Source organism: Meleagris gallopavo, chromosome Z, assembly GCF_000146605.3.
Source record: "Meleagris gallopavo isolate NT-WF06-2002-E0010 breed Aviagen turkey brand Nicholas breeding stock chromosome Z, Turkey_5.1, whole genome shotgun sequence".
Lineage (NCBI taxonomy): Eukaryota > Metazoa > Chordata > Aves > Galliformes > Phasianidae > Meleagris > Meleagris gallopavo.
Genome location: NC_015041.2, coordinates 47,939,797 through 47,950,824, shown reverse-complemented (window position 1 = coordinate 47,950,824; position 11,028 = coordinate 47,939,797). Strand labels below are relative to the sequence as shown.

General features: G+C 35.9%; 1 protein-coding gene across 1 annotated transcript in view; it reads left to right on the top strand.

Annotated features, from left to right (window-relative positions):
* Positions 1 to 582: 582 nt before the first annotated feature.
* The window catches only part of PIGG (phosphatidylinositol glycan anchor biosynthesis class G), a 26,713-nt gene continuing 16,267 nt past the window's right edge, over positions 583 to 11,028 (top strand). The window contains exons 1-5 of the mRNA XM_031557428.1: positions 583 to 804; positions 1,870 to 2,079; positions 3,348 to 3,536; positions 5,730 to 5,871; positions 8,416 to 8,628. Of these exons, the coding sequence (XP_031413288.1) occupies positions 712 to 804; positions 1,870 to 2,079; positions 3,348 to 3,536; positions 5,730 to 5,871; positions 8,416 to 8,628 (847 nt within the window). The 5' untranslated portion in view covers positions 583 to 711. The remainder of the gene's footprint in view (positions 805 to 1,869; positions 2,080 to 3,347; positions 3,537 to 5,729; positions 5,872 to 8,415; positions 8,629 to 11,028) is intronic.

The following is an 11,028-nucleotide window of genomic DNA, read 5'->3' as shown; positions in this document are numbered from 1 at the left end:
AGCTATCCTAGCATGCAGACTTCAACTCAGAAGGATGCAAGTGTGTACAAATCTTTTTGCTTCCAATGTCAATGCAGTTCTGTTTATTTCTTTGTTACTCCTGCTCTCTAATGGTGAGATTTGATTGAGGGGCACTGCTTGAATTATGTTCTGTTATACAGGCCTGGATATTAGCACAGGTGAGTACTGTATTTTTTTTTCTTAAAGTAACTGTCAATTGGATCTACATAGTTCAGTCTGGCTAACTCAACCAGAGAAAGTAGAAACTGTCTCTTTATCCCTTTGGGCTTTCTGTTATGGAGTTTTTTCTCAGTTCTTACATTTCTCATAGTGCACTGCATTTGTTCTTTTATCTTTTTTGTTTTTCTTCCTAACTGCTGAATTTGTGTCATTCTTGTGCTAGATGGCCTGAAAACTCAACTTCCTCAGATTGGATCTAATGTTTGCCTTCTCTGCAACTTCTTGCTTCGGAATGTAAAGTTAACAAAAGAACTTTAAGGCACACATTTCTATGGTGCAGCTGTCCTTTAACTTATGTCTAGCAAATGTTAAAATTTTTGATGTCTTAACATACATTCTTGTTGTTGTTGTGCTTTAGGAATAGTTTCCAACTGGACCAAAATTCCACCACCACTTTTCAAAAAAGTTGTCATTGTCCTGATAGATGCTTTGAGAGATGACTTTGTCTTTGGATCCAAAGGTAAACAGTTCATGCCTTATACTACACAAGTTATTGAAAAAGGGACATCCTACAGTTTCATTGCTGAAGCAAAGCCACCCACCGTGACTATGCCTCGAATTAAGGTGAGTTTCCCTTTAGGGTTGGCTCATTGAAGAAAACTGAAAAGACTGGTTTGTTTCATTTGCTGAGAGTTGGTGTAAAGAGGGTTTGTGATATTACTGTTAATCTGTAGCTGGAACTTACTTTGTGGCAGTAATGCATGTGATAAGATTGTTATTTGCCTTGACCCAAATGTGCTTCCTGCAGAAAAGGTCAGGCTGCAAAGGAAGGTAGAGAGGATGAGTGAGTGGTGGTAGCTTTCACTGATGGCACTTTGCCTTGTTTTGTTCCTTTATTTTATAGCTCAGTGGTAGAAAGCTCTATGAGAATCAGCTAAGGACAGTTAGGCCCTGGTGCCAGCTTAGATGGTGGGCGCAGTCTTTTCATTTGTAATCTTGGGGAGGCAGCCAGATGGCTAGCAAGTTTTCTGATTGTCTTCTTTTCAAGAGCATTTTTGTTGGTGTTTCTCACTCTGTTCTGATAGGAACATCTTCTGATGGGAAGTCTAGTTGTAAGTAAATTCATGTTGTTCCAACCTCAACATAACTAAAATTTGAGTTTTGTCTGTAAATATTTAATCATCTGGGCTTGTTAGTAAAGGATCTGAGTAACAAGGCCAGAAAGAGACTGAGGAAAACACAGTCTGGTAGCTTTTCATAGGTGGACTTCATTTTTTTTCCAGAAGTTTTTTATTTCTGCTTTGAGCATCCTGCCATTGTTAGTATTGTGTTAGGTTAATTTACTTAAGCCATCTACACAATCTTAGTGGTGATTTACTGAGCCATTAAATGAAGGAAATTTCAACTGGGATACAGAGCGGTTTTGCTTCCCACTCATTAGAAATGTAATTTTTAATTTTCTGTTAAGCAGGTAATATTCCTGATGCCATTTGCCAATTCCTGGCAGCATATTGTGATAGTTGGTATGATGTGGCATGGCAGTTCGTATGTTCTTTTGCCGTATACTTTCAATGACTACATATAGTAATCTCTTTCCTCTCTGCTTCATTATTTTCTCTAACACTAATATTTTATTTTGGGTATTGTAAACTTTTTAGTTTCTGTTAATACATCTCTTGTTTTATGCAGGCTTTGATGACGGGTAGCATTCCTGGTTTCATTGATGTTGTTGTGAACCTCAACTCTCCAGCTCTAATGAGTGACAATCTAATATGGCAGGCAAAAGCAGCTGGGAAAAGAATAATCTTTTATGGTGATGATACTTGGGTAAAATTGTTTCCAAAGCATTTTGTGGAATATGATGGAACAACGTCCTTTTTTGTGTCAGATTTTACAGAGGTGAGAGGCTTTTTATAAGCTCAAGTTAAATAATGTGCATACAAACACATAGTGACGACTTTGGAGAATGAAGGAATGAGACTATCCTTGTTTTGAAACATTAACCTGGCAAATAAATAGAAATTGAATTGTCTTTTCAGTATTGACGTCTTGAGCTAAAGATTTCAGTTCTTCATGCATAGGGCACTGGAAGTGTTTGGGTTGTACAGTAATGGGTGATGCGTTACCTACAGAGCGTTTAAAAATGTCGCTATCCATGACTCTGGTTTCCTAGTGCATTTGTGTTAGTACAGGCCATCTTTAAAAGGCCTGTTAATAGATTATCTTCACGTAGAGGCATATTTCCTACAGTATTGCTTTTTTAGGTTTAAGATAAGCAATGTTTCAATGTTTTGGAAAAGAGGGGACATAAACAAACAAGAAAACAAAACAAATTGTGAAAATTCTTTTTCTGAGAATACTAAAAGAGTAAATGGGCTAGCAGTTCTAATTCATGTTTTGAAACTTTTGATTTGTAAAATCTTGCCATTGCCATTAACCCAATGCTACTGGCATATGTACTTTGTCATGTTTAAGGAAGTTAGATAGGCCTATTGTGAATGAAAAATACTTTTAATTGTTCGTCCTAATAAGCCTTGTGGAAGATTCAAGGCTTGCAGAGTGAAATGAAGCAAATGTGTTGCTAGATCTGATGGTGCAGATGCAATGTTTAAGTGTTTTTAATACCCAGGGGACATGCGTGCAACTAAAATGAATTTTCAACTTAGATAGAAGAACTTGGGATAGACTCCAAGCAGCATTTTTTTAAATATTTCATTGTTGTTACACAGACAGTTTTTTTTTGTCAGCACTGTTTTTCTCTTATGTATTTCCAAGCTCCAAAGAAAGGCTGTTCCCTACTTCTCAGAAGCGATAATTCAGAAGTGTGAAAGGTGAAAGTGATTAAAAGTGTTTTGAAAGAGTTTTTAGAAGTGTCTGTGAAAGCTTGTCAGTTCTGTATTCTTTGTTTTATGTAATCTGGTCTTTGACAAATAAGAGAGATTGAAATGGGGTGAAGAATCTTTTTTTAAGATAGTCTTTGACTCTACCTAGCAATGAAGTGATCAATCTGATTATTTTTTTCTTTTAACTTTGTGAATGACTAATTCTCATTATCTTCTAGAGAACTTTCATGAGCAGTACAAAATAATCTTTTTATGCTTTATACAGAAGGGAAATATTCTATGCTTTTTACAAAAATTATTATTTGTTTTCCTTTTGTTTCTGAGGTTGATGATAATGTTACTAGACATTTGGATAGAGTGTTGAAGAGAGAAGATTGGGATCTCTTAATATTACATTACCTAGGATTGGACCATATTGGCCATATGACTGGGCCAAACAGCCCACTAGTAGGACCAAAGCTTCGTGAAATGGACAACGTCTTGAAGAAGATTCATATTTCTCTTCTGTCAAAGGTAATACATCTTGTCCTTGGATGAAAATCTGGCTTTTATAGAATTGTAATGCATTAATAGTCTTCAATGCAATTGCCTGTTCATGAGTAGTAGTTTATTCCTAGATGGAGGTGAGTGTTTTTCTGTTCTTTTTCTTTTCCTGCCTGTTCTCCAGTTAACAATGATTGCATTGTTAATAGCATTTTAAAGGATTTACTGTCTGACATAAGTAACGTCTATTAACTGCAACTACTGAATAGCTCTGGGAAATAATTTCTCCTTAATCTGCAGGAAGAGAAGTGGAATATGAGCAGAAATTTTTATTGCTCATGAATTAAAACGGTAGTTGATGTCCTTTTTAGTAATTTAATTTAGCAGGAGCAATAATGGGTTTATGTAACTATGTGTCTTGTTTTTATAATTAGGAAGGTATGCCTAATTTTCAGATATTGAAAAGTATCAAATGAAGTGGAGTTTGTTGACATTTTTCCTTATTCTCAACATAGAACATCAAATTATCAAATCTGAGTCTGTTTTTAGAGTTGGAGGTAGAAACTTATCTAAATAGTCTGGATGTTGAAATGTACCATCTTAATTCCAAGTGGCCTTAAGCTTATTTATTTTTTTTAGACAACTGCAGTTCAAATAGCTCCTCATTAAACTTCAGTAGTGTATCTGTATGAATGGGTAGTATAAAATTAAAGGAAAATTTAAAATCCTGTTTGTGAAGGTTATAATCACATGTATCTTGGTGCAGTTTTTATGCAATGATTTTGCTGACAATCTGCAAAGCTTTCTTGCAGTTTTGGAATAAGGACATAAGAAAAGCAATTTTCTTCTGAATGTAACAGGTACTGGAGATGACAAAAAACTGTTTTGCTATGAAATGACAACATTTGTTGTCTTTTACTTGACAGCTCAGAAGTGCTGGACAAGCCTTGCTTATGCGTCTGTTTCTCTGCTTTCAAAAATAGACATAATTTGACATCAGTCATGTCAAATTTCTACCCCAGAAACACTTGAAAGATTGGAGAAAAATATTTGAATTTAACCTTCTAAGATTTCTCTTGATCGTTTAAAACTTCAAATGTTATGACTTAAAATCTAAAATGGAAGTGTAGAATTAATTTTGTTTTACTAATTAACTAATTTCCTTTGACCCTGCTCAAATCTTTTTTAGTGCATTGCTTACAGTAAGATTTATAAAATAGGTTTATCATATTACACTTACTGATATTTTTAGTATTAATATTTTTCTAATTAAAGTCTCACTGAAGCTGAAGACAGAGTTCAGCTGGGCGGAACAGACTTCTTTCCGTGTTAGTGTTCCTGTACTGCTGATTTTCTTCAAGAAGTCAGATTCTTCTGACTTTGTAAATTGGTTATGTTCATTTTTATTTCAAAGTCTTTTCATGATAGTGTTATAATTATACATATTTGTACCTTAACTTAAAAATAAATAAATATGTGCTGTTAATACTTAGATGTTTCCTGGTGATCTGCTCTGGCTGTTGACATCCAGTTTTGAGATCTGAATTTATTTCAGTAAATATTCATGCTTGAAAGCAATAGAGGTGATGGAGCATATATAGATAGATACATACACATGTGCACACACACAAACAGGTCCAGCAGAAGTGTAATGTCTCCTATTCATTCCCATGGAAAATAAAAAAAACAGATGCAAACACCACAATAACACTGTTTCATAGAGCAAATTCTCGTCTCTCATCGCTGCCAGTAGCTGCATATTTCCACCAGGGATGAGCAAAAGTGTGCATACCACACTTGTAACAATCTGCCCTAGCAGAGGTGACCCACTGTTGCAGTTGCCACTGCTGAAATGCACCACCACCACCACCACCACCACTGCCTCAGTGTGCTCACATCCACTCATGGATCTCCATGAAGTTCAGCAAGCGTCGGTGAATGTCAGTGGATTGCGTTTTTCCACGAGTAGGAATTCGGTGACCCACCTTTGCTTCATCTACACTTCTGTGTTGGATGCCATTGTGTCAGTGTCCCTCTGCTGCCATCTGTCACATGGCAACAACATGTAACGGGATATTGGCGGGAAGGTTCAGCCTTACTGCCATCCCGCTAACGTCCACCTCTTGACGGCATGGGCCAACACAATGAAATAGGAAATATTGCTTTCAGAGCAACAAACGTATGTATTGTTCATGTATTAAACTTTATTGCTGTGGCTTGCAGGAAGGAGAGGCTTCTCTGCCCAGTTTGCTGGTTGTTTGTGGGGATCATGGGATGTCTGAAACAGGCAGTCACGGTGGTTCTTCAGAAGGTGAAGTGCACACACCACTGCTATTTATCAGCTCTGCTTTTGAAAAGAGAAGTGGTAAGGATCAAAAGACCCTTTGTTTTTTTAGGATACCATTTTTAGAACGTTTCTGACTTCAATTTATGTTATTCCTGGAAGATACTTTGTTTTTATCATGTTATCGTCCTGGCAGTGGAATTTAGCTCACTATTAGTTCTACAGATCTGTCAAGATAACATACGTTCTTTGTGATCTGGGGTTTTTAGAATTTTTGTCTGTGTCACATTGAATGTGTGGCTTAAGCTGTGTAACCACAGACAAATTAGGTATTTCTTGGATTAAAGCAGGACAGTGCTGCAAAAGTTTATAATGTTCAGTACTAGAGAGATATCTTGTCTGGATCACAGAATACTGGTAAATAGATACGATTAGAACTTAAGTCCTGCTTGAAGTGAGTTTTAACTTTTGTCATTCTTGGCATTAGAATCAACACTTTTGTGATCTGGTTGTCAACATGTATCTGTGACATTTATAATAGAAGAACTCTGAGAGCTTTGGTCAATTCCTTGACCAAACATTTGAAGATTGCAGAGATTTTTCTAGCAATCCTTTTTCTGGCCTCCATTCTTCCATTTCAAGCAGCTGAGGCAGAAGAATAAATGCCATTTTTGTGTGCAGGGAATAATGGGAAAGAGGAAGAATTGTTCTTGTTAAAGGGAGGGAGATGACAGCAAAGAAAACAGAACCATTGATTGCAAAATATCTAGGGAAAGAATATGAAACATGAGTGTATTTCCTGTATTGGACAGGCAGTTCATTTTTTATTTTTTTACAGTGAGCTTGTCTGCTTCTGAAGCTCAGTCTCTGCTTGTATTACACAGCTTAAGATAAGAGGAATGAAGGGAATAGTGTGGTAGTTTGTGTAGCTTAAAATATCTTTCTGAAATAAACACTCTGAGTTAATAAGTGAGGCATAGTTAGGAATGAACATTTTCTTCAAAATAATATTTCCCTTCTGCCTTTCATTACGCCTCTTGTCATTTTCTGCTTGCTAAACCTTGCCTTATTTATTTTGCTGGAGGTTCCTGCAGCACAGTTAAAGTATATTTATCTGTCTATCATTTGTAAAGATGATATCCAGCAGTAGTAGAAAGGATTGCCTGAGATGTCCTTGAACTCTTCAGATAGAAAAGCAAAACACATTCAGAAGCTGACTAAGTAAGGCAAGTTTTTGGTTTATAAATGTCACTGATATATGTTGACAACCAAACCACAGGTGTTAATCCTGTAAATGCAATTTCTTATTCATTTGGATTAGTTTGTTACATTTAAGCTGAACATGCAGTTTTTACAATATGATAAAATATAGCTAGTCAACTGTCTTTTGAGAGCAAGTCACATTAAAGTGTGATTTTTTTATCATATTTTTAATATACAACAGCTTATTTCTTATTGCTCTAGTAGGCAAAATTCTATTGGTTGCTCCTTACATTTCATTTACAGTAGAATTATATTGTGGTTAAAGCAACAGACCTCAAAATAGTAATTCTTCAGGCTTTTACCTTTAATGAGTGATCTGAATATTAATTTTTGTAGGCACAGTTATGCCACCCATGACTGACTAAAGGTATTTGGTAGCTGGTCTTTCTTTTACTTTTTTACTTTTTACAACTAGTTAAAAATTTGCCTTAAAGATGAAATCTGAAATATGCTGACATACAAGCACTCGTGCAAAGAGGATTTAGGGATTATAGATGGCATTCTAAACAAGTATGAGATTAATCACAAGTCGATAAGAAACGAGAGATGAAACTCTAATACTCTTAAAGGGAGTCTTGAGAGTAATAAGCACTGTATATCATTTTTTTTCATGTATAAGTCAAAACACTCACTGCCTGGATTTGCAAAGAGAACTAACTAAGAGCATGGTTAAAGAGTGTTATGTAGTGTTATGTAACTAATAAAGCACAGGAAGAAACAATTGGTGTTGCAGTTTCAAATAATTACATACAGTGAATGCAATCTCTCATCTGTATAGAAGACTGAGAACAGCAGTCAGATAATGGCATCTTTATACAGAACCCTTTAAATTCTCTGCCTTTACTTGCGTGGAGCTCCAGGACTTAAGACTCAATGTTCCTTTACCTGACCTCCGTTTGTGCAGCAAGCTAATATGACAACAGCAATTTGATATTAATTAATATCAAGAAGCATCTAGAACACTGTGAGCATAGATTCTCATTCTTCATTTATGCATTAATCAGTCTACTGTAATGTTCTCTGTTCTTTCTAATCTGAAAGTCATCATACTCTCTCAGGATTTAACTGAGACTTGATACCATTAAGTAGTCTCATGGACAGTCTTTATACATACTTGTGTAACATTCATGTTCTGTTCCTAGTAATGGCACACACTGAAGAATTTTATTTTCTGAGAATTTAATAAATTCTGATTTTACAACAAAAGAATCACTCTGTAGCTCTCTTGAAATAGTTCTTACAGCAGCAGTGAAAATACTTTTTAGTTAAGAAGATGTCCAGCTTTTGCCATGTAAACAGAATGAGCCTGTAATTGAAGGTTTTTTTTTGTTGTTGTTGTTGTTTTTGTCTTGTTGATTCTAGGTCCTCTAACCCAACTTGAACTTGTGCAACAAACAGATTTGGCTAGTACACTGGCAGTAGGTCTTGGTCTACCAATTTCAAGGAACAATGTTGGGAACATTATATTACCAGTTGTAGGAAGCCAGACAATGAGAGAACAACTGCGTTTCTTGCACATGAATGGGTTCCAGCTTAGCACACTGTTGCAAGAGAATACACCTGCCTATGAAAAAGGTAAATAATCTAAAAAAGCAATAAATGAAAAGAAGGATATTTACCTAATAATCTGAGATTCTTTCTAACAGAGTTTGCGGTTTTCACATTTGAGAATTTAAGTGTGACAATGCAAATTAGCCATTTAATTGAGAGCAATATTTAGAGTAATAATTTGGAGTTTGCTTTTCGCTGTTATTTATTCCAGCACACTACTTCTAAATAAAGTTTTTTTTATAAAAATGTTCAGTACTCCTACTAGTAGGCGAAAGAGCAGAAATAATGATGGAGGAGTTAGATTAAAGTAAAACTACCTATGTGGTTAAATCTCAGTATTTTCATGTGTACTATTTTTGAGGTGCAGGGCACTGATTCTGATCACTATTGGAAAGAATAGCACAATGGAATTAATTTTCTGGCTTAGAAAGTCTATGTCCAATAATGCTGGGAAATAACTTAGGATGAGTTTCTTTCCTTTTTTCCTTTTTTTTTCTTTTGTGTGAATTTACATGGGAGTGAGAACTCAAAGAAATGTAAAATTGCTAATTAAAAGTATACCTAGATGTACAATTACATATTTGTATATGTTAAGTGGAAAGAATGAAAAACAAGATTGGACAAATAACCAAAACATCATATGTCTACCCTAGCAAGACTTAAGTGGAGACTTAAGACCAGTAATACTTGTTTAAGAAGCGTGATGCAGACTGCAGCATAAATAAGCAAGTTAATATAAATATGTGAATAAAACTTAAAATAAAGGTTGCAGGTGAATATTTTACCCTAAATATTAGAAGACGTTGATTTTAAAGTGACTGTGAAGCCTGAAGTCCTTGTTGCTTGACTGTGTCTAAATCGCATAAATAGCTGCACAGGAATGTGAAGTTGTATTACAAGTATGAGTAGTTAAAATGGAAGATAACGTGAAGTTCAGCAAATTGATCACTGTAAATTGAGAAATAATTATCTTTCAACATCATGGCTTCTAACCATAATTAAACCCTGTCCAGGAGTCTGTTGAAACAAGTGTTGCCTATGGTAGTGTAATGTTAGTATATATAATGCTATGATAATAAGGTCCTATACTGATATTTTTTCCTCCAGCAAATGGGTCAAGTGAAGGAACTCACTATGTTGGCAGAGTTTGGAATATGGCTTTTTTAAATTGAAAATTCCAACACAAAATTCCATTTGACTGTTTCTTCAAGCACTGGTGAAGCAGGCTGAAGTTTCTTCCAGATTCTGTTTTACTTCATTTTTTCCAGGAACAGCATTATTTCAACTTGTAGCTTTCCTTTGAGATAAGAAATGAAAATAACTCAGGATGGAGGAAACAAAGTTTTTTATGCTACTTGCTTGTGACGGTGAACTGCTATGAGGAGTGCTATAATATTGGAGATAGGATGGTAGCGGGTAGCTGAGCCCCTGTGATTAGGTTCTCTCTTTTCAGTAACACAGCCTCTGTAAGATGGAATCAGATCTAAGACCCTGTAGTTTTTTGTGCAGTTTCTTAAGATGAATTTTCTGTGTTGCTGTACGTGTATTAAGGAGTCTTGCTGTTCTCACAGGTTCCTAGATGAGTAAGGCTTTATCTTAATACACAACTGTAGGAAACTTTGAATACCATTAAGACTGGCAGGGGAAAAAAAGATATCTGGCTGTTTAGTTAGTGGTAAGTTTCATTAATGTAGATACTTCAGTCCCTAGAAATACTGAAGAGTCACTAAATTGGTGATTAATGTCTGTAGTTCAAAAGTCTGGATAGATGGTGCTTAGTTTTGGGTTGTTTGGTAACAGAGTAAATACTATCCCACATTTCACACCACCTTACAAAATGTCTGGCTTTGTGGATAAATTGAGAGAACTGGATGTTGTTTGTGTTGTCACGATAGCCTTGGTAATACGTTTGTCTCCCATAATGTACTTTGAGATGAATATACATGATAGGTTAGATAGATGAACAGTCAATGCAGTGAGCAGAAAAGTGGCTAAACTGCCAGGCTCAGAGGGTTGTGATCAGTGACAAAGCCCAGCTGAAGTCCAGTCACTAGTGCAGATCCCACGAGTTGACACTGAGGCCAGTACTGTTGAACATCTTCATTTATGAGCCTAGATGATGTGGAAGAGCATCCCTCAGCAATACTGCAGATGGTGCAGAACTTGAAGAATGATACAGCAGATGAGTTTGCTGCTATTAATACAAACTGGAGAAATGGCCTGACCTCATGAAGTTCAGCAAAGAGAAATGCATCCAGGGAGAAGTAAATGCAGGTTTGATGCTGAGTGGCTGGAGAGCAGCTTGATGGAAAAAGACAAGGGGTCTTGTATTGCTGATTTACATTCAACATCATATCCTACATCATTGTGAAAAGAAGGCCAGCAGTATATACAGGGCTTCATTTGGAAGGCAATTGTCAGTAG